The following is a 25,941-nucleotide window of genomic DNA, read 5'->3' on the forward strand; positions in this document are numbered from 1 at the left end:
AAGGGAGCCGCGGATTCCGCCCCCATGAACCGAGCTGCAGCTCTAGTCGCGCGCGATATGGATCCCATGAACAGGGATTCCTAAAAGGGGAATAGAGCAGCTTCATAGCTAAGCCCGGATCATCTACTTCGCCGGATGAACATTTGGAATTCAGAACTTGAAACCAGTATCCGTACGTATTCCAAGAACCCTCGCAATCTGGGTGCGCCACAAAACGTCTTCCACTACCACATTCATCTCTCTACAGTCAAAGCAAAGCGTCGTGAATCCCGACTGACCTGTGAAGACGAGGGTTACGTTGTATGTGGGGAAATTTCGAAGCGACGAGTATAAAAGGTGACATCAATTAGGATATCTTTCACCTTTGGGTAAACCACTGCAAATCATGTTCAACAATCTACCCGCAGAGATACTCCATCTAATTGCACGCGATCTCGGTAGTAGAGATCTCTGTCACCTGGTTTCCTCATCACGTCGACTGCATACCATATTCCAACCAAGCCTCTACACCGACGTGAGTCTCTGCGAACGTTCCGACGGATGCGCTAGTGAGAGTCAGGACCAAACAGTCAACAAATTTCTATACACCGTAACCCGAACACCAAGGCTGGCTGACTATGTTTGGCACCTGAGGGTGAGTTGTTGGAATGTAGAAAATGCCGAAAATGAAAACTATGACCAGAAGGTTGAATTTGATGGTGATCTTGTACGTGGATTAGTCGGTACAAGAAGCGGATATTCCGAAGAAGAAAAGTCAACATGGCTGAACGATCTCGAACGGGATAACAGTGATGCGTGGTTAGCTTTGCTTCTTCCGCAATTGATAGAATTGCGAAACCTCCACCTCGTCTGGCCATATGGCTCACAGTACGTCTTGGAAATGCTGCAAAAGGCTGCTATTGAGGAGGAAGCGGTCTTTCCTCATCTCGAGGAGGCCTATGCAGCTTCTGAAGCGTGAGACGCTTTCGCCACGATGCTCAAATATCACCGATATCGACCTTCAAGAGTGTAATGCTGGGGAGGGGATGTGTGAATGGGTTCAGGCTTGCAAAGCACTGAAATCATTCCGGATTGTCCATGGGGCAGGAGTGGTCTCCGGCGATGACTTCCAGCCACGGAAACTTTACAACTCGCTTTCCCTCCAGAAGTCGACACTCAAGTCTATCTGGATCGAAGCGCACGATGGCGTTCATATGAATTACTGATGACGAATGGATGGGGTCTTTTGTTGAATTTACCGCTTTGAAGCTGATTTGTGCTTCCTTGCCTAATCTGATCGAATTCGATGACCGATATCTACCTGTGCGAAATCTGCGGAACGTTCTTCCTCCCAAATTGGAGACATTGTATCTTTCTGTCAATAGGGACGAGGTTTTCAATGAAGCTATCGTTCAGTTGGCCGAATTGACCGCTTCGGGGGAGTTTCCCTCGCTTGGCTTCGATATATTTTGAATGCTTGGGAAGCCTGGGAACAACGTGAAGCTCGACTGGCTGGAACAGAAATGTCAGAACGCTGGAGTTTTGTGTGTTTTTCATCACTCAGGAAAATGGGTACAGGGGAAAAAGCAGATGCTGGGAAATCATCTGGCCGTGTACCGAGGTCAGCTTATTGTAAATTCGGAAATCAAAAATGTGTACCAGAATCAAGGACTCAATGGCTGTTTATACGTACATTAAACACTCCAAGCGCGCGGAGCCTTCAGTATCAATCGAGTTGGTTCTATTGCACAGAACACAGGCCCTCTTGGGGATAAATTGGGCGCAAGATACTTATCGGATTGCTGAGGAATTTCATCTGACTCGACTCCGCGCCCAACAACAATCCACTAGCTCATTCTCACGCGCCCAGAATCATGACCACCAGTTCGAGATGTGCACAGAAGTAGAGTACCTCCTTTTAAATGTGGCTTTCTCTAAAGATATACAGAAACAGGACCTTAGAGTCTCTATCCAAAGAAAAAAGGAAGGAGAAATATGAATAATAAAAAAGGCCCTCGAGGAGAGCTTTGGAAATGTGGAATGTCGAACTATGCAGCTTCAGACGTACCCCAACCGCAGGAAACAGAAAACCCCCGAGAACCAATCCAGATCCAGCCCTCAGTCCTCAGCCATAAGAATAAAGAAAAGGGGAAATGGGAGAACCAGAATACCAGACTCCGTCCTAGTCAGTGCAAGCACAAAGAAAGTTAAGAAAAGCCAGAGAATCTTAGAAGAAACAGAAAAGCCGTTGGACCCATGCAAAATAACACCTGGCAAATGCAAAGAAGTGAAAGAACAAGTTGGAGAGTATATCCGAAAAGGACGGCTCCGTTGGGTAGAACCCATGCAAGAGATCATAGATCATACGCCGATGACCAATGGTTTTTGCAAAAGAAAAGGGAAAAAAAATGGTTGTCACAGAAAGAAGAAAGGAGGTGTCTATGCGTTGAATGCACTCAAGACGCGAATTTATTACCTCGCCTCTTTCTCGGCGACGGAGACTGCGACTGCAACAGCTGCACCGAGGATGGCGGACTCGGGGGCTGGAGCGAGGCGAATTGCGGAGGAGGATGTCTGATGGCTTTGCGCGCAGAGTTGGTCGAGGTAGCTCTGGCAGGTGTCGCGGAATCCGGGGTACTTGTTGATGACAGTGCCGTCGCAGGCGATGGAGACGTTGGTGGACTCGTCATCGTCTACGCTTTCGACGATAGTGATTTCAGAAGAATCCTTGACAAGCAGGTCCTTTTTGGAGGGAAACTCGACTTCATTGCGCAAACACCACATGCTATGAATGCCAGTTGCGAGGTAGGCTGCGGCGCGACGGGAAGTTACCTGGCAGACGCGACGGAGGAAGCGCAGGTCTTCGACGGAGGGGTAGCTGGGGAAGGTGTGTTTCTTTTGTAGGAGGGCGGCTGAACCGGCGAGGGAGATTGAAGCATCCTCTTCAAGGAAGGCCACGATGCTTGTGTCGAAGGAATAGGGCTCGCGCATAGAATGCGGCAGCTCGCCATTAAAAAGACCGGCGGTCTCGATGGCTTCTACGATGATCAATCGAACAATCTCACCCAAATATCGACCAGTGATCATGTATTCCAGTGGCTGGTAGTCCGGACGCAAGTGCGTGCGGTTCAAATGGTCGTCCCAGCGAGTCATGGGGAGGACGCCGCCTCCGAACATGCTCATTTCAGTATTGATGATGACGTGCTTGGCATAATCGAACCAGCCCTCGGGGCGAGTACCAAATTTGCCCTGACCAATCTCGTGTACGGGGAAATGGATGGCCATGTTGGTTCCGGTTCCAAGGATTAAAGACATGCGAGTCTTGGGGTCGACGTATGCGCGTGAAAGCAGAGCAGCAGAGCTATCGTTCAAGATCGCAGCCATATCAACATTCAAATTGCGCTTCTTGCAGGCATCAATAAGCAATTGGCCGAGCTCCTGTCCAACGGTTCCATTGGAGCAGTGGAATCCTTTACCCATATGAATCATCAGTCCGCTGCTGACCGAAGTTTGGTCGATAGGGAATGACCAAGACAAGCCCATTGAGAGCGGTTCCTTGCCACGTCCGTAATCGGCGCCGACATCCTTCAGCATAGTATCAATATGACCCGCCATCCAGTCAAAGAATTGAGTCCCTTCCAGCAATTTGACGGTATTATCAATGGAGGATGAGGATACGCGCACAATGCGCATTTCCTCATCACGACCAGACAGCTCGATCAGAGCGACGCGGAATGTAGAACCTCCAACATCGAGTGCGAGGTAGGTGCCCTTCTCAGTGCCGGAGGGAAGAGCATGGGTGTAAGACGGCAGCATGCAGCAGGGGCTGTTCTGAAGACAATCACGGAACTGGGCACGGATCTTGTCGGACATGTCGATCATCTTGGGGGTGGACAACGGGGCGGAGAAGAGGGTGTCGACCTCGTCGGCGAAGTCATCGAGCGAGCGGCGGCGCCAGTGGGCGCCCAAGAAGGGCTTGCGACGGCGGTGCGAGAAGCCGCGGAAGAGAGAAGGGAAGAGGATCATAGTCTCGATGGCGGACACCACGTTCTGGAAGAGCTCCTGCAGGCGGTGCAAGACTTTCACCAGCGGGGCCGACATGGTCGACATGCTCGGCAGGGGATGAAGGGACAAGGTCCAGAGAATGCGCTGTGTCGAAGGGGAAAAAAAGAATGTTATATTCTAACAGCGCGGGGGGGATCATAGAGATAAGACTAAAGAGGAAATCGGGGCGGGATATGAAAAGGTGTCAAGGTGGTGAGGGTGACACTCCGGAGAGTCGTGTTGGAGGTGGATCGGGGTGTAGCAAAGGTTGTGTTAGAGACAGAGACAGAGACAGAGACACTCCCCACTCGAGAGAGCCGCGCGAAAGGGAGAGAAGCATGGATCAACATTGGCCCATTCCTCGTTGACAGTGTCACTCGCAGTGCAACTTGAAGCCCTTGCGGTGTCGCAATGCGCGAGTGGGTAGCATGTTACCGTATGGTAATTTAGTTTACGGGGGAGGGGATGGTAGTGGGCAGTTGGCGGGTCGTCCGTGATGGCAGTCGTGTAATGCTCTGTTATTTTACGTGACACGATATCATCCGGATCTCCTCGCTACGATGAAGGTTCTAGGGTACTCAGAAAAGAGGGGAAATTGAGGAAAAATCTGGATTTCAATACTCTACGGTTGTTGTTGATCAAGATGAAATTCCTGGAGGTGTGGTATGCCGTACATAACTCGATGACCCCCTTGAGTGCAACGGTGGTAGCCCAACTCGGGACCGTTACACTCATGTGGAACCGCCCAACTACATAACCTCGTGGAGTCTCGTAGCACCTGGAGCTGAAACATTCACCTTCATTTTGATAGTCTATCGCGACTCGGGTAGCTTCAGAGTCTAGCCGCCTGGAGCCTGTCGCCAGTACACATGATTTGGGGGTGGTCAGTGATCGCACGTAACCCTTCGCGGACTTCGCCCGAGTTAGGTGGTCTTAGTGTAGTATGCATCCCTTGAGCATGCACGGATTGTAATCGGCCATGCAATCCCATACTACGCCTGGAATATGAGTTTTTCGATGGACATTGCATGACATCACCCACGTGCCATCGTTGTATCTGTGGAGTTGGACAGTCTGGGGAAGTGGAACATCGAGACATTGAAACATTGCCTTGACTACATGGAGTCGGCCGCTCGCCGACGCAGACCTTATCTATGTTACCATCTGGAACTTTTGTTCCGCTCGGGTCATGTACATTCAGCTTGTCGCCAAGGCGAATCGCCCCGTATGGTCACTGTAACTGCGCAATCTGGACTTACCTTGTGGTATACCGCTGTGCACGTCCTAGAAAGGTTGAGTGGGGATCTGCCACATGGCATTGTATCCTCAGCCCTGTTCTTGTGCAGTGTGTCGTTTGTCACTTGCCATTTTGCCATATCTGATGGATCGGTCTTCATCCTTCATGGGTTGCTGTGATGAAAACAAGACTGATTCCATTCCCAATTCCAATTCCAACTCCAACTCCACGTGTGATTGTATTTCTGGTTCCAAGGTACGTCAGCGCTTTCACAAGGACATGCTACCATGGCAATTGTCTTGTAAGTGTAGAGATGAAAATGAGACTCTTCGGTCCTTGGTTGACCCCTATCTGATCTTTCTAGCTCCTTCGCATTGGCCCTGCGGGGAATCCTGGCGATCTGCGGGGAAAAACTTGATTCAATGGCCGGTCCCCGCCCCGAGAACAATAAAATGAAAGACAGTTTGCTCTCTCATAGGTCTCACCAGTGATGATCTGTACTTCGTTGGCTCACCGGGGTAACTAGACCCCTATGAGACCCCCTATAGTCCTGACGACCCTCCCCCAATTCCCCAAAATTGAGACTAGGCGCCCACTTGGAGCCGAGGCGTCACGATGATCAAATGGCTTCTGAATCAGTATACAAAAGCGCGGAGATGCCTCCCCGCATGTTCATGAAGCACACGGGGCGGATCGTGGAATCGGCATCAAGATGAGACTCCATCTTATCAGTGTGGGCCTGATCTATGGCGCAATCCCGCTAGCTAGGGTGCTGGCCCAGACGTCTCCTGTCGCGGGTATCAGCCTCCTGAATACCTTGTCCAATTTGGCAAATGAGCATGAGTCCAGTGTGCTTTCCGATCTGGTGTCGAACCTGCAGCAGATCGGGTCAATTCCTCCACCGAACACGCCCGAGGAAGCATTGTTGGCCCTCCAACACAGCTCTGGCTTGTCAACTGGGTTCTCGAGCGTTGTGGACATTGCCCAGGGTATCACGGCAGCCGGCCTGATCCCCCCCGGATATTTTGACTTCCTTAGATGGATACACTGACAGCGAGCTCAACTCGCTCGACAACCGGAACCCAAATCCCAACGACGAGATATATCCCAAAAGCAAGGACGATGCCCCGTACTCGCTGTCCGAAGCAACACTCCGATCAGCCATATACATGCCCGAGTCTTTCGGCTGTGGCCGCAACGGAAAGACCCCAGTCATTCTGATACCCGGCACGGCCATTCCATCCGGAACCACCTGGTACTATAGCTTCAGCAAGCTCGGCAACAGCACCAACGCCGACGTGGTCTGGGTGAATATGCCACGAGCCTCACTCAACGATGCACAAGTCAACGCCGAATATGTCGCGTATGCTATCAACTACATCTCATCGCTCTGCAGCAAACCAACCGCCTTAATCTCTTGGTCCCAGGGCGGCCTAAACACGCAATGGGCACTGAAGTATTGGCCCTCGACGCGACCAGCTCTCCAAGATTTCATCGCCATGAGCCCTGATTTCCACGGCACCGTCGTCGAAGCAGCAATCTGTCCCGCCCTCACCTACGTCGCCTGCACGCCCTCCATCCTCCAACAAGCCTGGACCTCCCAATTGATCCAAACCCTCCGCTCCTCCTCCGGCGACTCAGCCTACGTCCCGACCACAATCATCTACTCGTCCTTCGACGAAATCGTAGAACCCATGTCCGGGCCCAACGCATCCGCCATTTTAAGCGACGCGCGTAATGTCGGCGTCACCCACGCACACCTGCAACGCATCTGCCCGACCAGCCCGCAGGGGGGGTTTTATACGCACGAGGGCGTTTTGTACAACCCCCTTGCGTGGGCACTTGCGATTGACGCCATCACGCATCCCGGACCCGGCAGCCTTACGCGGCTGGATCTGAAGCAGGTGTGCGGAATGGCGTTGGCGCCCGAGCTGGATTTGACCGATCTGCTTGGTACCGAGGGTCTGTTGTTGATTGCGGCGGCGGAGCTGGGGACTTATGAGCCCCAGGCCGCGCGCGAGCCGGCTATCGCAGGCTACGCGTCGAATGGAGGCGGGGCTTAGATTTTGGATTTTGACTTGGACTTGATTCTGGACGCATGGGGCGCCATTCGAACCCGTAGATAATTACGAGTCCAAGATTACGACTCGGGCTCGGGCTCAGGCTCAGGCTCAGACTTTAAAAAACCCAATGGATTTGTACTGAGATTTGGTTGCGAGTACGATCAACGCTAAGCCTCGGGAATAAGGTCGTATTGAAACCAAGAGAAGACCACCTCTAACTTGGACCACTCAAGGTCCGAAAATAAGATTAAAGAGCAACCCACATCAATTACCGAGCTTTCGTTCTAGGTCTCGAGATTAAGTGGAGCGATCGACTGGGCTGATTGACAGTTTAAGCGGAAGAGCATTTTTCAATTTCTGAATTGTGGTGACAATCGTCATCTCTCAGCCCGTGGTGGAGAAGTCAGGGGCGGAATAAAAACATCCACGACGCACTTTCATCACTAAACCAAGAATAGTAAGAATGCCAAGAACGCAAAACCCCCCTTGGGATCCAGTGCGTATCCGCTAATCACAGTTTTGCCTGGGCATTTGGCTGATGAGCCGGGGAAAGCCGGGGTTCCCGAGATTCGCCTCTCAGGTCAGGAACCAGAAAGAGGGCGTGGCTCGGAAACCAGGTACGCGCTTAGGGCAAAGAAACCAATTCGAGTGTACCGCATACAGTAGACTAGATTGCGCGGCACAGATCACCGTGGAACCCCACGAACGATTAAACCCCGACGGGGCTAAAGATACGGGTTGTGTACGAGAGGAGAGGAGTCCGCGCCACGTCGAATAATGTCAGAATTCGGGTCCACCGCCAAGACCTCTTTTCTCCCCTGAGGTTGGAACTCCACTGAGACTTGCACTCGGAGCGAGGGCTGTCTCCAGGGCCTCGTTTTCGGTCTTCTTTCTTCGTCTCCCTCTGTTCTCTCGGGAAGTATCTTCCTAGCCATTCTTTTCATCATGTTGTTTTCCGCGTTGTTACTACTGTCGTCCCTGCATAACGTGGTTGCACAGCGCCATGACGCTGACTTGATGTCCTTTGTCACAGTGAGTTCACTTGCGTGAAGATACTTCTAAGTGAAGAGTTGCTGATATGTTTGGATCCAGCTACCAGAGGTCCGAGCCTTGAAATGGGACGTTCACTACCACGACCGCGCGCGCGCCGAGCCGGGCTACTGGTTCGTTGCGCCCTATGGCCAGATCAACCCCGAGCTAGCCACCAAAAAGTACCAGCAATATCAGGTCGGCCCGTATATCTACGATGACAATGGGGTATGGTCCACGCGATCCACGGAGAACTGGCAGAATGAGTCGCGTGCTAATAGGGCGATAGATGCTGATCTGGGCCGGCTCGCTCTTCTGGGAGAACCAGAATGTTTTCGATTTCCGCGCGGTACACGACCTGTCAACAGATAATGACACTCACATTTCAATGATTGTCAACTGGGAAAGAGACGGGCCAAGTAAGGGTAAGGGCGTGATGATGAACAAGCACTACCATGTCGAGACCGAAGTGAAGGTCTTGAATGACCTGCACGATTTCAACATGCACGAATTCAACATCTTGCCCGGGGGGAAGACCGCCTTGGCCTGTACCTACCGCTCCCGAGAGATCAGCATGGTGGACTTCGGACGTCCGGCGGAGACCAGCTTTATCGTCTCTGGTGGCTTTGTGGAGTTGGATATGGAGACCAGTGAGATCCTGGTTCAGTGGGAAAGTTTCGACCACGTCCCCCTGCATGAATCAAACATGTTTCATGCCTGGGACAACCCGATGGGTGATCCGGGCTGGGACTACGTCCACATCAACGCTGTGGACAAGAACGCCGCGGGAGACTATATCATCTCCCTGCGCTTCACTGACACGATCTACGGTATCTCCGGTGAGGATGGCCGTATCATGTGGCGCCTGGGCGGTCTCGAAAGCGACTTCGACATGGATTTCACCTTCTCTAAGCAGCACGATGTAAAATTCGTCTCTTCCAACGGTACCCACCACGTGATTTCGATGCTGAACAACGCCTCCGATGAGCGAGGCAACGACGAGAACCTGTCATCTGCTCTATTCATCGAGATGGACACAATTTCCATGACCGCCCGCGTCATCAACCGCGTCAACCGTCCCGATAGCGATTTGACCCGCCTGCGCGGCAGTGTTTCAACCCTGGCCAACGGCAACATCTTCATCGGCTGGAGTGAGTTCGGTTACCAGAGCGAGCACGCCCCCAATGGTGACCTCTTGATGACAAGCCGCTTTGTCGGAGACCGCTACTCGACCTACCGCGCCTATAAGTCCGACTTCGTCGGCCGTCCCACCGCACCCCCAGATGTCGTGGCCTCTGTTTACGGTACCAGCAAAGAGGACATCACCACGATCATCTACGTCAGCTGGAACGGTGCGACCGATGTGGTCGGCTGGAACTTTTACGCTCAGGCTTACGACCGCGGCGAACCTGTCAAGATTGGCCACGCCAACAAGACCGATTTCGAGACAATGTACATTGTCGACGGGTATATGGACTGGATCACCGCCGAGGCTCTCGATATCAACGGTAATGTCATGAAGACTTCTCGTATGGCCCGCAGCGACGTTCCGCCAAATTGGAAGGCCGCTGGTTTCCTGGGAGAGTCCGGTCCGTCTCCCGATGACCCGTCGATTATCGCCTCGGTGAACAAGGGCACCGGCAGTACCAGCTCAAGTACCAGCTCAAGTACCAGCTCCACTGAATCTACCAGCTCCACCGACACCGAATCAACAGATGCCGTGGAAGCGGACAAGACCGTCACCGATACTACCGACACTACGGACACTACCGACACTACCGACACTACCGATTCTTCCTCCGGTATGGCCGGCATGAACATGTCCGACGACTCCACCTCCGACTCCATGGACCACGACAGCTCATCTTACGCCGACGCCAAAGAGGTCGCCAAAGCCGTGTACAAAGCCTACGAAGTAATCCGCGGTGTCGGCGGACTTCTCATCTTCATCTTGCTATCATGCTCCATCGGCGGCGCTCTCTACAGCCTCTGGCGCTGTCATCAAGCCCGCAAGCGACGCTCCTACCATCATGTCCCCTCGGAAGAGGGTGTCCTGTGGAAGAGATCCACCTCCGCTCGCAACAACCCGAATGATCTGATCCCAGTTCGCCTTGGGCGAATCTACATATTATATTTTCCTTTGCATGATTAGCAGCGTTGCATCTGCATTTTCCCATTTATACATGCCTCCCCGTCCCCCACCTTCCCGGCGAAGATGAGCGCGGTACAATGAAAATATCGCAGACGCAGACATTGACTGTCCATGTCGGCTCCGCAACGAAAACACGGCAAGCGAGGGTTTGGGTATATACAATCAAGTCATGATCGTCCTACACATGTCATACCCCCATCAGCGCTTTTTTTTTTTCCCATTTCATTTCACTTTTTGGGCCATCTCTGTTGAACATAACAGGGATTCGCATTGTTCTTGTGTAATATTACCCTTGACATTTGTCTTTACATCTTTATTTGAACAAATCAACTCAATGTACATACTTGCATAATCTCAGACGTGATCAACATTCCTCAAACACGGGTTGAAACCAGGGCCCCGTTTTTAAAGTCGGGGCATCCCTGTAACACGTATCCTCGGACCCAAGCATAGCCACTACCTACAGAGGTAAGAGGTAAATTCTGTCCTAAACAATGTCCAGTCACAAATTGTCCCCAGTCTGGAATCATTGAATCACAATATTTCAGCTCATTTTCTATTGCATTCTCACCCGCTCAAGCAAGTTTTCTCCATCCCCTCACTCTCTAACCTCGTTCTGTGACCCATTGCCCCACGCCTGGTACTCGCCAGGGATGCCCCCCACGTAATCTGAAGATGGACTGTATCGTCTGAAAATCAAATTGTATCCAACAAAAAAACAGTAACGTTAGTCTTTGGGAAGTAAATTTAATCCGGGATTTAAAGTGTTACTAATCATGACGTTCTAGTGATTGTTCCATGGTACGATGAATAGAATACATCGGAGGCGAACAAATGGATCCGTCTTCTAGAAATTCCCATTCTAGAAATCCAGGCCGAGACGCCGTTATAAGATGAAATACAGTAGTCCGATGTGTTTCATTTTTACATGTAGGCATCGGGGATGGATTTGGCCCCGTTTCATCTAGAATGTAGAATGATGTAGATTTCAATCGCCGCTTCAAGGCTTTCATTGTTCTTCTACCTTTGGGTTCCTTCGAGATCTACAACCCCCGTGCATGCTTTTATCATGTCTTGAGAGCAAATCCATACATAGATCAATGAACTATCCAGCATGTGGAACCTGCCGATATTGTCATTATTGATTATTGCTACTTTACCAATGAGACGCCTTGTACTATTTTTATTCTATCTGTGCGGCGTGGATGGTGGCGCGAGCTGACGACTGAGGACTCCTTGGGCCGCGTCAGCTGGTGTGTTGGGGGTTCGTTGTGGGTTGTAGCTGGAGATCGGCGGTGGCTTGTGGTGGAGTCGGGCAGTGTGTTCGGTTTCGTTTCGCTGTTCCAAAGAGAGTGCGTGTCATTGGCTTGGCTTCGGAGTCTGGATGGACGAAGTGTGCTATGAGTTTGTGATTCTTGGGTTAATTTGAAGATGCTGGTGGGCGGGATATGGGTTGGATTGTTGGGTGGGGTAAGGAGAGAACGCTTGGGTGAGCTTCATTTGAGGTTACCGTGTACCGTAGAACACCTTGAAGTCGATCATAGATTGGAAGATGCAAGATCTATGCGTGAGTTCCAGAGTTGACTACAATCTTGTATATTCACGGTAGTGAACACGTAAGTATGGATGAAAATCATGTAAAAAGCGCTCTATATCATTTAAATAAAAAGACATACAAGAATCAAGAACCCAACCCCCAAATTGGACATGGACATGGAAATAAAACATCAAGACAAAACAAAAAATCAAGTCGAGGATTTACTGAGAATGATCTCCGCCAGAGCCATCAACGAACCACTCGAGAGCAGTTCCAAAACCTGCACATTGGCATTCGCTTCACGCGCAATCCAATTCCTAATCTCAATGGCAACCAACGAGTCCAAGCCAAGAGACGCGACCGTAATGGTTGGATCCATATCATCCAACGAGAGAACAAGCACCTGCGCCAACTTCGCCGCTAGCGCCTCGTAACAAATGCCCAGTGCCTCCTCCTTTGAGGCTGCATTGGCGAGCTGCACATTCAATGGCAAAGACGGTCCGTCGCACCCAGTGCTGCTTCTGTGATTCTCCTTCGCGGCTTCATATAGACCACTGAACTTGGCGTCCTGCGCCCAGAAGTGGTCTAAACTATCCTTGAGGCTGAGACCGGTGATGCATTGGCCTGAGCAAGATTGTGAGAGGTTACCTGTTATGGCGGCGGCAAATAGGGCCAGGACTTCGGCTTCGGCCATGCCGTCTGTTCCAATGTTCTTGAGGACTTCTTGTTGGCGCTTCCCATCGACCTCGGCAAGGTAACCTACATCTCGGACGGCGGTCAGGTCGATTGTGGTTCCCGGGAGACCTTGGCTGCGGCGATATTCCATAAAACCGTCGAGGAAGACGTTGGCGGCGGCGTAGGCTGCTTGGCCGCGGTTACCGATTACACCGGCGACGGAGGAAAGTGCGATGAAAAAGTCCAGAGGTGAGTCATGGAGGGCGTGGTGCAGGTTCCAGGCGCCTTCGACTTTGCTAGATGCCACTGCTTGGAAGTCCTCCAGAGTCATATTTTCGAAGAGCATGTCACGAAGGACCATTGCACCATGGACCACACCGCGGATCGGTGGGAATCCCCTCAAATCGTGAATGAGGCTGTCGACGGAGGTGACGCTGGCCACATCGCAAGGCTTGACGCTGATCTTGGTGCCAACGGTGGCGAGCTCGTCGATAAGGGCTTGGACTTTGTCGTTGATTGATGCATTGCGGGAGACAAGGATAATGTTTCGTGCGCCCTTTGAGGACATCCATTTGGCCATACTTCGTCCGAGACCACCGGTACCTCCAATGAGGATATAGGAGGCGTCGGCCTTGAGGATGGATGAGCCAACCTTGGCTGCCACGGCCTGGAGAGAGTTAGTGTGCGGTCTCCTCGTATAAGGGGTTGTGATCTTACCTTAACCTGATCATCCTTGTGAGGAACAACCACGATCTTGCCCATTGCCTTACCGGTCTGCAGAGTACGGAAAGCTGTCTCGAGCTCGGAGATCCGGTAGGTAGTTAAAGGCAGGATGGGAGAAACAGTGCCCTTGGACATAAGCTCATAGACGTTATCGAGAAGGCGCTTCATCAGCTTCGGCTTGTACTGGGCAACTTTGGTCAAGTCAACGGAAGCAAAGCTAACGTTATACTCGAATGGCAGCATGTCTAGACGGGTGTTCTTGGTGATATCAGCCTTGCCGATCTCGATGAAGCGTCCAAACGGAGCAAGGGTCTCCCAGGTCTCGCGGAGAAGATCACCCGCCAGAGAGTTGACTACAACATCGACACCTTTGCCATTGGTAGCACGCTTGATGCCACGACCGAAGGACGAGTCACGAGAGTAGAGGATATGATCTTCAGGAAGGCCGTATTGCGTCATGAGGAAGTGCTTCTTCTCAACGCTGCCAACAGTCACGAAAATCTCGGCGCCAATCATCTGTGCTAGCATGATGGCTGCTTGGCCGACACCACCTGCACCGGCATGGATCAGAACACGCTCGTCGGCCTCGAGGTGGCCGAGGTCAACGAGAGCGTAGTAAGCTGTGCAGAACACAACTGGCACAGTGGCACCAACCTCGAAAGACATGTCCTCTGGAATGGGAGCGGCACTGGTGGCACGGCAACGGGCATAGGTCGAGTAAGCACCCTCAGGCAAAGCCATGACCCGCTGACCGACTTTGAGACTGGTGACATTCTTTCCAATGGACGAGACAACACCACTGCACTCAATACCAATCCATGGTTGGGCGAGCTGGCCCATTGTCACCACGATATCCTTGAAGTTAAGACCAGTTGCCATCACTTCGATCTCAATATCATCGTCACCCAGAGGGCCAACAATATCATCCACAAAGTACAAAGTGTCGAGAGCACCAGGGCTGTCAATCTCAAGCTTGAGGCGACGACCGGGCTGGTTGAATGGCTGAGTCGTGATGGTCTTCTCGTGAGTCTCGTTGTGAACGAAGGTGTTGGCTGCGATATCGTGGGAAACGCGAGGTACAAGAAGCTCAGAGCCACGAGCACGGAACTCAAAGTCCTTGCAGGCTTTTCGCCATCGTGAGGCCACAGAACGTTGATAGCGGCCAGAATGGCGGGAGTAGGCTTCTGAATATCCTTGGTCTCAAGTCCCAAAGTGGCCACCTTAGCCAGAGTCTCGGAGCGCAAGCTGCGGGTAAGACCGACGACCATTTGGGTGTCAGGGTTGTCCAGACGGTAAACCCAGAGAACATGGGAAGCACCTAGTAAGGTCTTCTTGATGCTATCGAAGATTTCGACAGTGAGATCGCGCAGAGACTTGTTGCCGGTTTGGAGAACGACGACATGCTTCCCAATGGAGTCGGTCTCCTCCATAGAGCAGATTGAGGGCTTCCACTGGACGGTCTCGTTATAAACAGCCTCGGTCAATTCATCGGCGATACCGTCGGGTTTGCCATACTGCATGATTAAGAGATCATCGGTGTGAACGCCATTGACACCGTTGACAATGCCATTGCCATTGACATGAGCCCTCCCCTCAACAGTGAGAGAACCATCGGCATGTCCATTGCTAAGTCCATTGTTTGCATGTCCGTTGGTCAGCTCTCCATTTGTAGCGTGACCGTTGGTAAGACACATCGTACCATGACCGTTGGTAAGAGAAATACCATTGGGCTCCGTGGACTCCTCGATCTCTTTTACTGGGATCGTTTCAATCTCAGCCAGCGGCAGCCAATCAAGCTTGTAGCACAAGTCAGTGAGATTTCCACCGCTGCCCGCCCCCGATTCCTTCAGTGGCGTCATTATCAACCCTTCCATGTTGATGATAACCTCAGTAGAGTCCTGAGGAGTCACCCAGAGGTCAAACTTGGTGGGCTCGGGAGTTGGCAAACTGGGGCCACCGTTACACCAGGCCTTCACAAAGTCGCCGGGAGTGGTGGTGATGTTGTTACTGATGATCAGATTCTTGATCATGGTAGGCATGTATAGCGTGTCGAGCTCCATGCGACCCTTACCCAGAATGGGCCAGACAAGGTGAAGCAGTGCATCCAGGAAGACAGGGTGGATGGTGAGCGGGGCCTCGAAGTTCTTAGGCATAACGTTCTTGGTATCACGGAGATACAGATCTGCGCGCGAGTGACGCGGATCAGAGAAGCAGTTCTCTAAACCCTGGAAACAAGCGCCATAACCGGCACCGACCTCAGAAAGGACCTGATACATGTTCTGGGTGTCGATCTTGTAGGTAGCGGCGGTCATCACTTTCTCAATTTGGGCACCCATGTGCTTCAGCTCAGCCTCGGCAACGTTGGAGACGGCAGTTTGCTGCTTCTTGTTGGCTCGGACACGAACCAGACCAGTGCAGTGCTGGGTCCAGGCGCGCTTGGTGTTCCACGAGCAGATGCGGAACTCATCCCAGATATCAGAGTTACCACGAGTACCCTCGGCGTAGGGTCGGAGGGTGATGGTAGTCTCGGCGTCCACATCATCAGTCAAGACGAGAGCTGCACCCACCTTCACCTCACGGAACTCGAACTGGGAGAATGCCACATCGTTTGTCTCTGCACGTCTCCGTGCGGCTTCGGTGGCCATTGCCAGGTAGCCAGCGATGGGGTACACGCTCATGCCCTGCATCTTGTGCTCTCGAAGCCAGGGGATATCATCAAGGCGGACAATGTTACGCCATGTAGGCTCCAGATCATTCGAGTACAGAGCTGCAGTTCCCAGAATGTCATTTCGCTTACCATCTCTGTGGCAGTGCTTGTCAGCGATGCGAGACTGGTGCCAGTAACGGGTACCGTGCTGCCAAGGGTAGCGAGGCAAATCGCGCAAGAAGGAGCGGTTCTTGGCTTTGCTGATGGGGAAGTTGACCTCAGTCATCTTGAGGACGGCACCACGCACGTATGCAGCTCCAGCGGCATCAAGAACAGACTGCGAGGGTTCGATGTTGCGGACGACTGTGGGAGCATAGCCGATCTTGGATGCAGATGAGCCAACACCCTTGAGGGTGTCTAGAATGGGACCCTTCAGAGCAGAGTGAGGGCCAAGCTCCATGAGCATGTTTGGTCGGAACTCGTCATCAGCACACATCTTCCCAAGGGCATTAGCGAACAAAACTGTGGATGTCAAGTTCTGCACCCAGTAGGCGGGACCAAGGTCAGCCGGCTCAGCAATTTCACCAGTGACGGACGAGAAGAAAGTCGCTGTTCCGGTAGTGGCAGGCTTGATACCTTCGATAGAGTTGAGGTACGCCTCGGCGACATTCTTCATGTGGTCAGAGTGATAAGCCACATCGATCTTGAGACGACGATTGAAGAGCTGCTTATCGTTCAAAATGATTTCGAGCTCGGTGATGGCATCAACGTCTCCAGAGATGGTAACACTGCAAGGACTGTTCACGCAAGCAATGGTAGCATAGGACTTAAGAAGCTTCAGCATTGGCTTGATCTCCTCTGGGCTTGCACCAACAGCCATCATGGTTCCATGCAGGTCCGGGTAGCTGCTCTTCAGCAGAGAGGTCATCTGACCACGGCGGTAGGCAAGGGCCATGGCATCCTCCAGACCGTAAATTCCGGCAGCATAGGCGGCACCAATCTCGCCAGAGCTGTGGCCAACGACAGAATCCGGCCGAATACCCCAAGAGCGGAGTAGATCAGTCAGAGCTACCTGAAGGGCCGTACATGCCGGCTGACTGAGATGTGGCGAGTTGATTTCAGATGCAGAGGCCTCCTTACGAAGCACTTCGAGTAGAGAGAAGTCTGCGCCTAGTTCAAGCAAGCACCGATCGGCCCGTTCCATGGCGGATGCAAAGACGGGGTATTCTTCCATGAGCGGCATACCCATAGTAGCCCATTGGGCACCCTGGCCTGTGAATACCCAGGAGATCTTGGGAGTGCCCAGCACTCGAGCCGGGTTGATCTTCAGCTGAGCAAGACGCATACCAAGCTCATCCAGTGAGGTGGCAGCAACAGCGACGCGGTAAGCAAGTTGGGACAACTTGTTTCCAGTACTATAGCAGAAGTTGCCGAAAAGCGAGTTTTCGAAGACCTCAGGGTGCTGTTCGAAGTATACACCAAAGTCATGAATTCTGGTTTTCAGAGACTCCTTATCGGCAGCCGAGATCAAGAATAATCGGCGCTTGGGATCTCCATCTGCCTCTGCATTATCCTCGGATATGGGTGCTGGTGGCGGCTTTTCGAGCACAACGTGCGCATTGGTACCTCCGAACCCGTAGTTTGAGACACTGACGTATTTCTTGCCTCGAGGGAAAGGTCGCGTGGAGGTCACGACCTTCATATTCCATTCGTTGAGAGGGATGTTAGGGTTGGGCTTCTTGAAGTCGCAGTTCGGCAGAAGGAGACTCTTGTCAAGGACCATAGCAGCCTTGATTATGGAGGCAATACCACTGGCACCTTCCAAATGGCCAACATTGGACTTGACCGAACCAATGTAGAGCGGGTTCCTAGCTGTGCGACCTCCTCCCAGGGCCCGTTGCACAGCGCGTGCTTCAATAGGATCACCCGCCTTCGTTCCCGTTCCGTGCATTTCAGCATAACCGCAGTCCTCCGGATTGAGCAAAGCGTCTTTATACACACGCTTAATTAATGCCTCCTGCGCGTACTCATTCGGCAATGTAATACCCTTTGTCCTCCCATCTTGGTTGATACCCGTATTAGCAATTATAGCTCGAATAGGATCTTTGTCGCGCAGCGCAGCATCGAGTGGCTTGAGCATCACCACGCCTGCACCCTCGCCTCTTGCAAAGCCAGATTTCGCTCTCTCATCGAAGGAAAATGTTTTGCCGTCGTCGTTAAATAGTCTAGAGTATCGTCGCGTTAGAACTAATCCCTTTCTCCGCGGTGTTTGAGAGAGTACTCACTGTGACATTGACATGGACACAAAATAATCAGGAAGAATATTCAGTCTACATCCACCAACCAGCGCCTCGCTGGACTCGCCGCTCCGCAAGCTCTGCACGGCATAATGAAGGGCCACCAGAGACGATGAACACGCAGTGTCGACCGTGAAACTCGGACCCGAAAAATCAAAGAAGTAAGAAATTCGATTGGACTGAAGGGCAGGCGCATTACCCGTCGCCTGGAATTGAGGCGTAGTCTCGATATCTCGCAAATTATTGAGTTCATAGTCAGAAAAGTTGCCGCCGACAAAGACACCGACATTGCGACCTGCCAGAGACTCTTTGGGGATGCCAGCACTCTCCAAAGCTTCGTAGGAGGTCTCGAGCAGCATACGCTGCTGGGGGTCCATGGAAATGGCTTCCTGGACGGTGACATTGAAGAAGGGGGCGTCGAATCGGGAAACATCCTCGTCTAGAAAGTAACCACCGGCAGGATTAAAGGTACCAGGTTTGGAGGGATTGGGATGGTGATAGGCACCGTGAGAGAAGCGGTCCTTGGGCATTGGAGCCCATCCGCTCCTCCCTCGAGTACACAACTCCCATAAGTCGCCGGGCGAGGCGACCTGTCCCGATAGTCGACAAGCATACCCAATGATTGCAATGGGTTGCAACGCAGGACTCTCCTGCTTGTGCGTGCCGTTCATGCCATCTGTCGTACTATGCATCATGAAAGTGTGCCCAAGTGTGGTGGGAAAGGGGGGGCGAAGAAAAGGAAGGGGGAGAAGTATGAGACGAGTCAAGAATGGGATGGAGCGCAGTATCAATGATTAAATAAGGAGCCTACTTCAAGAAGGGATCAGCCGAGCATCCTTACCTGGTAAAACGATTGCTTAGATGAGATATTACTCGTTTCCCCAAATTAATTGATTTTCTAGTATCCCTAGAAATAATAAAGTCACCATATTTTTTTTTTTTTCCAATCAAAAAAAAAAAATAAAATAAAAAAAACAATCCCACCGTGATAAGCAACGGGACAAGCGGCATTGGATGGGGAGCTGTAACTTGGACCTGTTGTGCAGCCCACTTTGGTTTAGACACAAATTCAGGGACCGGCTCCACTCGAATGTACACTCTTGTTTTGCTACCCACCAGAGCTTCGATGAACTGATGGATCCGGTGGGGACCGTCGATCACATGGGTTCGGAGGGAAACGCGGATTTCAAGGGATGGACCATCCTCGTTTTGGCCCTTTTTTTATCGCGTCCATTTCTCTCCAGATCAACTTCTCTTGTGCTTCGCGATAGAGACCCTTGTACAACATTTCCTATCAAAGCTTTGGTCAGGATAAACCCTTCAGGATGCATTACCTGTGTCTTCACGGCGCCATCGGCAACATTGATGTATGTGGAAAGCTCTCCCAAGACTCGATCAACGCTAATTCTCTCATTTTCCTCGCAGAATATCAGTATCCAGCTGGGTAAGGTCGACCCCAAGTCGATTTCGCATCTCCTGCTTTTCTCAATTAACGGTCTTGTTTCAGCGCCGCTCCAGAAGGAACTGGACTCCGACAATATCAAGTTCAATTACATCAACGGACCGGTGCAGATAACCCCTCCCCCAGGTAATTGTTTTTCCGAGACTCAATTTTGAGGTTGTCCCCCAAATCTCATAGCCATGGACAGGTTTCGAGGAATACTTCGGCGTCGGCCCACACTACCGATGGACAGATGACGGTGGCGCTGCCGAGGATTCCCTGATCAGCCGAGTCCGTCAGATCCCCGTTGGTGACAATTCTGAGGATATCATGCGAGACTTGGTCGGCGATCGAGAGATCGTCTGGCTCAATTACCAACAGGTCCTGGATTATCTCTACGATACTCTAGAGAGAGACCCTGAGATCAGCGGCATTATTGGCTACAGTGAGGGCGCTGGAATAGCAGGCTCGTTTATTCTGGATGAGCAGCGACGAGAGAAGGAAGAAGGCCGCCCTCGTCGGATCAAATCCGCCATGTTTGTGACTGGGTGGCCTCCAGTCGTCCCAGGCCGGGGTCTCATTCTTGCCGACGAACAGGAAGACATGCTTGACGTTCCCAGTCTCCACGTTATTGGAGCGAATGGTAAGGGCAAATTCTTTGGCGTGTTTGACCTTTCAGCTAATCCTGCTCCTTGCTGTTTCAGATCCTTTCCGTCACGGTGCTTTCGCCTTATACAATATTTGCGACCCCGATACCGCGGTCTTCTTCGATACCGGCAAAGGACACACCATCCCACGATCCGGCAAAGTAATTACCGAGCTCGGAGATGCGGTCCGGCAATTAGTTGCGCAGGCGGATGACGATTAGGATTTGTTTTTTTTCATCACATGCATATATAAGACCATAGGGCTCAAATCTAGGTCCCGAAGTGTTTCGGTACCAATTTTCTTGCATACATCTGCACGTAGCTCCCGACCTCCCGAACCCGCTTCAGGGCTCCCGATTATCCGACAACTGTAGATAACCTTTCGAGCACTGAATGGTTCGAGCCCTTTGTCGGCCCTGGTTCGGTGTAACTCGACCCTCTTTTTGGGCTTTTTGACAGCCGGTTTATCCCAATCCTCAAAGTTGGTCCAGCCTCGCCAAAGCTCCCACTGCTCGGAACCGTGGAGAGGTACTCATGGATGTGAGAATCGACACGTCCCGATGTCTCCTCCATAGAAGAAGTCCACATTTCACATGTGGCCCGCCATTTCGAAAACTCGATCGATCCGAGTTCACCCTTTCCGAAGTATCAGAACCTTGCAGACCAAACCGGCCAGAAGCTTGTCGATCCCAATCTGCAGATCTCTCGTCGTACAAAGGCTCAAATGGCACTCCCACTACCCTAGCCATCTTTTCTTCTTTATGCTTTTCTAGACAATCTCCTTCCTGGTTTGTCCTGGCATCACCCTAGATAGTGGCAGTATTTGGCCTCATTCATGTGAGACCTGAAAAGAGGTCCAAGTTTAAATATGTGGCGACAACGCGCAAAGGAAATCTCCCCGATGAACCAATTTCAGCATTGTCAACCTATACCCCTTTTTTTCCAATAATCATGCACGTCATGTCATTCCAGAAGCTCCTCCTGGCCCTGACTGGGGCCCTGGACTGGGGCATTCAGCCCGTCAACCCCCAGACCGTGCCCCCGGAGCGGTGCGCCACAGGTGTTCATGCCATTCTAGCCCGTGGCCAAGGTCCGGGCGATCACTTGAATGTGATGGTCTCCATCCAAAACCTGATCCTCCAGCTTATTCCGGGCTCCAGCAGTGTGGCTCTGCCCTACAAGCACGGCTCCGATGACCATCGTGTAGCAGCTGCGGACGGCGCCCGAATGATGCAGCGATACGTCCGAGAGTATGTCGCCAGCTGTCCTCAGTCTAAAATATTTCTCATGGGGTACTCGCTGGTACGTGTTGTAATTGATTCATCATCCTCCCCCCTTTTTTTTGATAGTCTTTCCTTGTTCTCAATCACCAAGTGTGGCGTTTTTTACGTACTGGGAATGGTTGACAAGCTGAGTCCCCATCCAGGGTGGAATAGTCCTGATGGACGCCCTCTGCGGCACGAGCTCTCTGTGGCTCTATCCTGTTCCTGCCTTGGAGCCATCATACAACCAAAACGGTTAGTCTACTTAATCGATCAGCCCCTGGCGCCTCACCATCTAAACCGGCATGAGTGATCGCGGCTGCCACATACGGTGAAGAGACCTATCTCCCGGGTGAATCGTGGGACGTGGGGTCTTGCACTGATGGAGTGGGCGTAAGTAAAATGAGCCACTTCCGACTTTTTTTTTCTCCACGCCGATCATCTCCGACCCTGACACTGACACCGACCTTTCCACTAGCTCTATCCGCGCCTGCATCCCGAATGGTGCAATCCCTATGCTTCATCACTCAGAGACTACTGTGACGAAGGCGATATGGAATGCTGCCTCAATCACTACCCGCCCAACGACTCACATTTCTTGTACATCTTCAAGTACAACGTGGATCTACTAAAATTCATCCAGCGACGACTGAACGAGACCCGATCACAATGATTACTTCGTGCTGTTAACAAACCATTTGCTTATTGTGGATCGAGGAGGAGGAGGATCAATGCCTACCTAGGATTTTTAAAGCCTAAGCACACACGGAACAAGAGGAGGAAAAACAGAGAGATAGAAATAAAAGGAAATGACATGCGCAAATCAAGCCGCGTCTGGAGAATAAGGTTCTTAGCGCAGTGGATCCACGACCCTGAGCCCAATTGTGGTCCTCCAAGACTGTGGTTCGTTGGTTCGTGCCCTTAATTATGTTCTGGGACCGATCTCCACGATAAACTACCTCTTTTTCTACTTGTGGCGTCCATGGGACGGCTCAATGCCTAAATCGCAGCCTCGTAATTGGTCCATTTCCCCTTCTTCTTTTCCTTCGTTATGAAATCTGTATTAGGATCGTCAGCGGCCTAGACGATTCTTCCACCTCCATGCCGAGAAATGAACCCTTTGTCCTTCTCACGATAGTGGTAGAATTCCAGGCTAAGTACCTAGTATACTCCCACCAAAGGTGATACGCTACCTTTTAACCTAATCGCCCGGCGCACATAGCGCTGCAGACTAGCGACGCCAAAAGCCAAGACTATAGTAAATTCACGTTCTCATAGACAAAAATTACAGAAAGTGGAACGCGCGACCATTCCTACTGTACTTCGCAGGGTTTGAAGGATAATCATCCTGCTAGACTTAAAGAGCATAGTCGCGACCGAAGATTCTCGGGCGCTCGCGGAGCTTAACCCCAACTCTGCCAAGATTCGCCACGGTCGCGAACAACCCATTCACAAAGGTGAAGCTCTTGTCTCAACTGCACAGATTTACGTGAAACTAGTTCCAACAAAACGATATTGACTTCAAAAAGTAGCCAAATGAGCCAGGGATGTATCGACCGGTGGACATGTCTTCGGTCATGAATTTGAGTCCTTGATTTAGATTGAAGTTTGGGACCGGGGAGGAGGGGCCAACTTATCGGGTTGAGAGCCTATTGCGGATAGCCTTGCATTGCATATGTGCATTAAGGTACGATGACAGCCCATGGCCGTTTCAACGTTTCTGAATTTTGGGCCGCTTGATCCTTGGGTCCCTATCTAACGGTTTCATAATAATAAGATGTGAGCTGTCGCTGGTTTCGGCATGGGAGGGGGATCCTCGTAAGGCTGGCCGGAATTGCCGTGCCTTTCTCCGTCTCTCGCGGATGGAGGGATGTGACTAGTTTTGTGATGGGTGAGGAGTTTTCCAGTAATGGAAGTCTTCGTCCGACCTGCTCCAAGGCTCGATATATCGTGTCTCATTTTAAATGCGCGGCTCTTTTATTTGGTACTTCTAAGGTTCTACTCAGAGATAAGTTGGAACGCTGAACGTCTGGGTCTCATGCGGCTTATTCTTCGAGTATGCTACTTTTCTCCAATATTCAAATATTGTCACCGAGGTAAGACTAAACTTGGGATATTCACGCCATCTTAACAAGTTTTCCCTTGGCATGCCAGGAGGAAAGCACGGTTCTGAAACATGAGGCTCTCCAGATAGGTATAGTTGAATCATTTGGATCTTACTCTAAGGTCTAGAACAGAGCCCAAATATGATACTCGTTTACAAGTCAAGGCCATCGTGCCCCACTTTCCCCTCCTTCGCGCGTCCGGTTCTACATTGTATTTTCTCGAACATGCTCTCAATCACCATCTTGGCGAAATCTCCAAAGCTGTAAATTTTAGCTGTTACTCCGGCGTATGACTCAATCTGGCCAAGGTCAGAACAACTACCCGATTTCGATTGTTCAGTCCAATTCAGGGCAGTCAAAGCAGGGAACGTCCGCGAATGTCCCAAAGTTGAGACTTTCTCGATTCTAAATATGTGCGCCATTTTCTTTTACTTAGGTACTTCCGTGGTTTCTTAAACCTTGGAAAATAGTAAACAACTCACTGAGGCTCCTCATGTGACCAACCTATACCTCTTTTTTTCCAAGGCATTGGTAAGTCCGACGAAGTTTCCGGGCTTATCGGGACTCTGATCTATTGTATCCAGTGGTTTAGTATTACTTTTTGCAAGATCAGTTTGAATATTTCCCACGCTCACTAATTGAAGGCTTTATGGATGGAAAAAACAACTTTTGTCTCCTAGTCTATTCTAAGAGTGGTTCAATGAAGGTTTAACAGGATCCATCCGTCAAGTTTCACGATAAATTTGAAAGTCTTGCCGCCCTTGCCTCCGGTAATGTCCAGATAGAACCATACAGCTCGAATTTTTTCTACTTTCATGGCATTTACTCATCATTGTGCTCTCATGGTTTCGCTCCTCTGATTCAGAGAGACGCACTAGAGGGTCGCATAGATGATATTCAAAGAGATCTTTGAAAGGACTTAGAATCCTGGCTCGCGAGTGTAGAAAACTCTCGTTCCTCTTAGCTCACTTCAACCGAAGCCATCGTGCTCATCTCATCTTGGCAACGAGATTATTGCGATGGGTCACATTTTCAATCAGCCCAACGGCATGTCGCCTTTATCTTATAGCACATCGAGGCAACGCTGGGGTAGAAACGTATCACCAGACATAGCGTCTTCTTCAGTGCATGCAGTATTAATCATCGGTCTATGGCAAATCAGTAATTTGCAGGGGTTGTGTCACCATCAAGTTTTACCGGATAACCATATATCAAACCTAGCCAAACTTTACATCCAAGAGACAAATTAATTAAGGCATGCACTAGAGATATTATGCCTCATTTGCGGTGTATCTGGGAATGGTAGCTTCGATATTGAGAGGGCCGAGTTTCGCAGAGCATTCAGCTGCCAAGTGCCAAATTTCATCCCATCATCGGTGAATCTTGGCCTGCCATCTTCAATGATTTATTTAGATGGTCATGGTCTTTGTGTATCTTGTACTTGCGGCGTGGTCCGAGTGGCTATCTTGGGGACCTGATATATTAGCTATACACTCAGACCCAGGTGAATCTTGACTTCCCCCGCCCAAGCTCCATCCGACTCGGTTCTTGTCAGCACTGCAGAGTACGACTCGAACACTTACATTATTTTTCATTCTATCAAGCAACATACTATCTCCATGAAATAGTTGCAACGAAGATGGATCAGCATGGAATAAGTGTATTTAAAATCAGCCTTGAGGGGCCGGTTCCCAAAGATAAGACCTTCACTCATATAGACGGCTGTGAAAATGAAAAGGACAATATCAAGCTCCTCTAGGATGATAGCTAGGGTGATACGACAAATTGCTCCAGCATGAGGCACAATATTGGACAGTCGCGATCAATGTACGTGAGAGGATGACGACTTACACCTGGTAAGCGTATCGAGTTGATCAACAGAAGAGAATTAAATAAACATATCCACATGATAAATGAACGAACTCTCTGTGATTATAGAACCAGCTTCCTAGCTACCAGAGATGATGATATAGTAGGATGAAATCGACGTCCAGTTTGCTTAGCAACGTTGGGGAGGCGGTATAGGGGGTCCCCGTCTCGTCCCGACGGGTTGACCAGTAACCCAGCAGTCTCAGGTAAGCCAACCAGCAATTGAAAATGTAC

At 50.9% G+C, this 25,941-nt stretch overlaps 8 protein-coding genes across 8 annotated transcripts; 5 read left to right on the forward strand and 3 right to left on the reverse strand.

Annotated features, from left to right (window-relative positions):
• Positions 1-135: 135 nt before the first annotated feature.
• On the forward strand, positions 136-958 carry N7477_002977 (uncharacterized protein; the record flags this gene model as incomplete). The annotated part of the gene is made up of 2 exons (XM_056964640.1): positions 136-300; positions 560-958. The coding sequence occupies 2 exons, from the start codon at positions 136-138 to the stop codon at positions 956-958; spliced, it is 564 nt and encodes a 187-aa protein (XP_056824593.1).
• Positions 959-2,451: 1,493 nt separating this feature from the next.
• Positions 2,452-4,089, reverse strand: N7477_002978 (putative hexokinase; the record flags this gene model as incomplete). Its single annotated transcript, XM_056964641.1, has 1 exon — positions 2,452-4,089. One exon carries the CDS (start codon positions 4,087-4,089, stop codon positions 2,452-2,454), a length of 1,638 nt encoding a protein of 545 aa, XP_056824594.1.
• A 1,883-nt stretch (positions 4,090-5,972) lies between these two features.
• Positions 5,973-7,323, forward strand: N7477_002979 (putative lipase; the record flags this gene model as incomplete). Its single annotated transcript, XM_056964642.1, has 2 exons — positions 5,973-6,249; positions 6,299-7,323. The coding sequence occupies 2 exons, from the start codon at positions 5,973-5,975 to the stop codon at positions 7,321-7,323; spliced, it is 1,302 nt and encodes a 433-aa protein (XP_056824595.1).
• A 945-nt stretch (positions 7,324-8,268) lies between these two features.
• N7477_002980 (uncharacterized protein) lies at positions 8,269-10,504 on the forward strand (the record flags this gene model as incomplete). Its single annotated transcript, XM_056964643.1, has 3 exons — positions 8,269-8,355; positions 8,416-8,580; positions 8,642-10,504. 3 exons carry the CDS (start codon positions 8,269-8,271, stop codon positions 10,502-10,504), a joined length of 2,115 nt encoding a protein of 704 aa, XP_056824596.1.
• A 1,745-nt stretch (positions 10,505-12,249) lies between these two features.
• Positions 12,250-14,279, reverse strand: N7477_002981 (type I polyketide synthase; the record flags this gene model as incomplete). The annotated part of the gene is made up of 2 exons (XM_056964644.1): positions 12,250-13,383; positions 13,434-14,279. 2 exons carry the CDS (start codon positions 14,277-14,279, stop codon positions 12,250-12,252), a joined length of 1,980 nt encoding a protein of 659 aa, XP_056824597.1.
• A 38-nt stretch (positions 14,280-14,317) lies between these two features.
• N7477_002982 (type I polyketide synthase) lies at positions 14,318-19,075 on the reverse strand (the record flags this gene model as incomplete). Its single annotated transcript, XM_056964645.1, has 2 exons — positions 14,318-18,311; positions 18,372-19,075. 2 exons carry the CDS (start codon positions 19,073-19,075, stop codon positions 14,318-14,320), a joined length of 4,698 nt encoding a protein of 1,565 aa, XP_056824598.1.
• Positions 19,076-19,708: 633 nt separating this feature from the next.
• On the forward strand, positions 19,709-20,692 carry N7477_002983 (uncharacterized protein; the record flags this gene model as incomplete). Its single annotated transcript, XM_056964646.1, has 4 exons — positions 19,709-19,750; positions 19,809-19,971; positions 20,033-20,467; positions 20,529-20,692. 4 exons carry the CDS (start codon positions 19,709-19,711, stop codon positions 20,690-20,692), a joined length of 804 nt encoding a protein of 267 aa, XP_056824599.1.
• A 739-nt stretch (positions 20,693-21,431) lies between these two features.
• N7477_002984 (uncharacterized protein) lies at positions 21,432-22,406 on the forward strand (the record flags this gene model as incomplete). Its single annotated transcript, XM_056964647.1, has 4 exons — positions 21,432-21,773; positions 21,898-21,988; positions 22,044-22,126; positions 22,212-22,406. 4 exons carry the CDS (start codon positions 21,432-21,434, stop codon positions 22,404-22,406), a joined length of 711 nt encoding a protein of 236 aa, XP_056824600.1.
• Between the last annotated feature and the right edge of the window lie 3,535 nt (positions 22,407-25,941).

This window comes from Penicillium maclennaniae (genome assembly GCF_028827695.1).
Source record: "Penicillium maclennaniae strain IBT 15551 chromosome Unknown utg000003l:1.0-5670915.0:1.0-5674809.0, whole genome shotgun sequence".
Lineage (NCBI taxonomy): Eukaryota > Fungi > Ascomycota > Eurotiomycetes > Eurotiales > Aspergillaceae > Penicillium > Penicillium maclennaniae.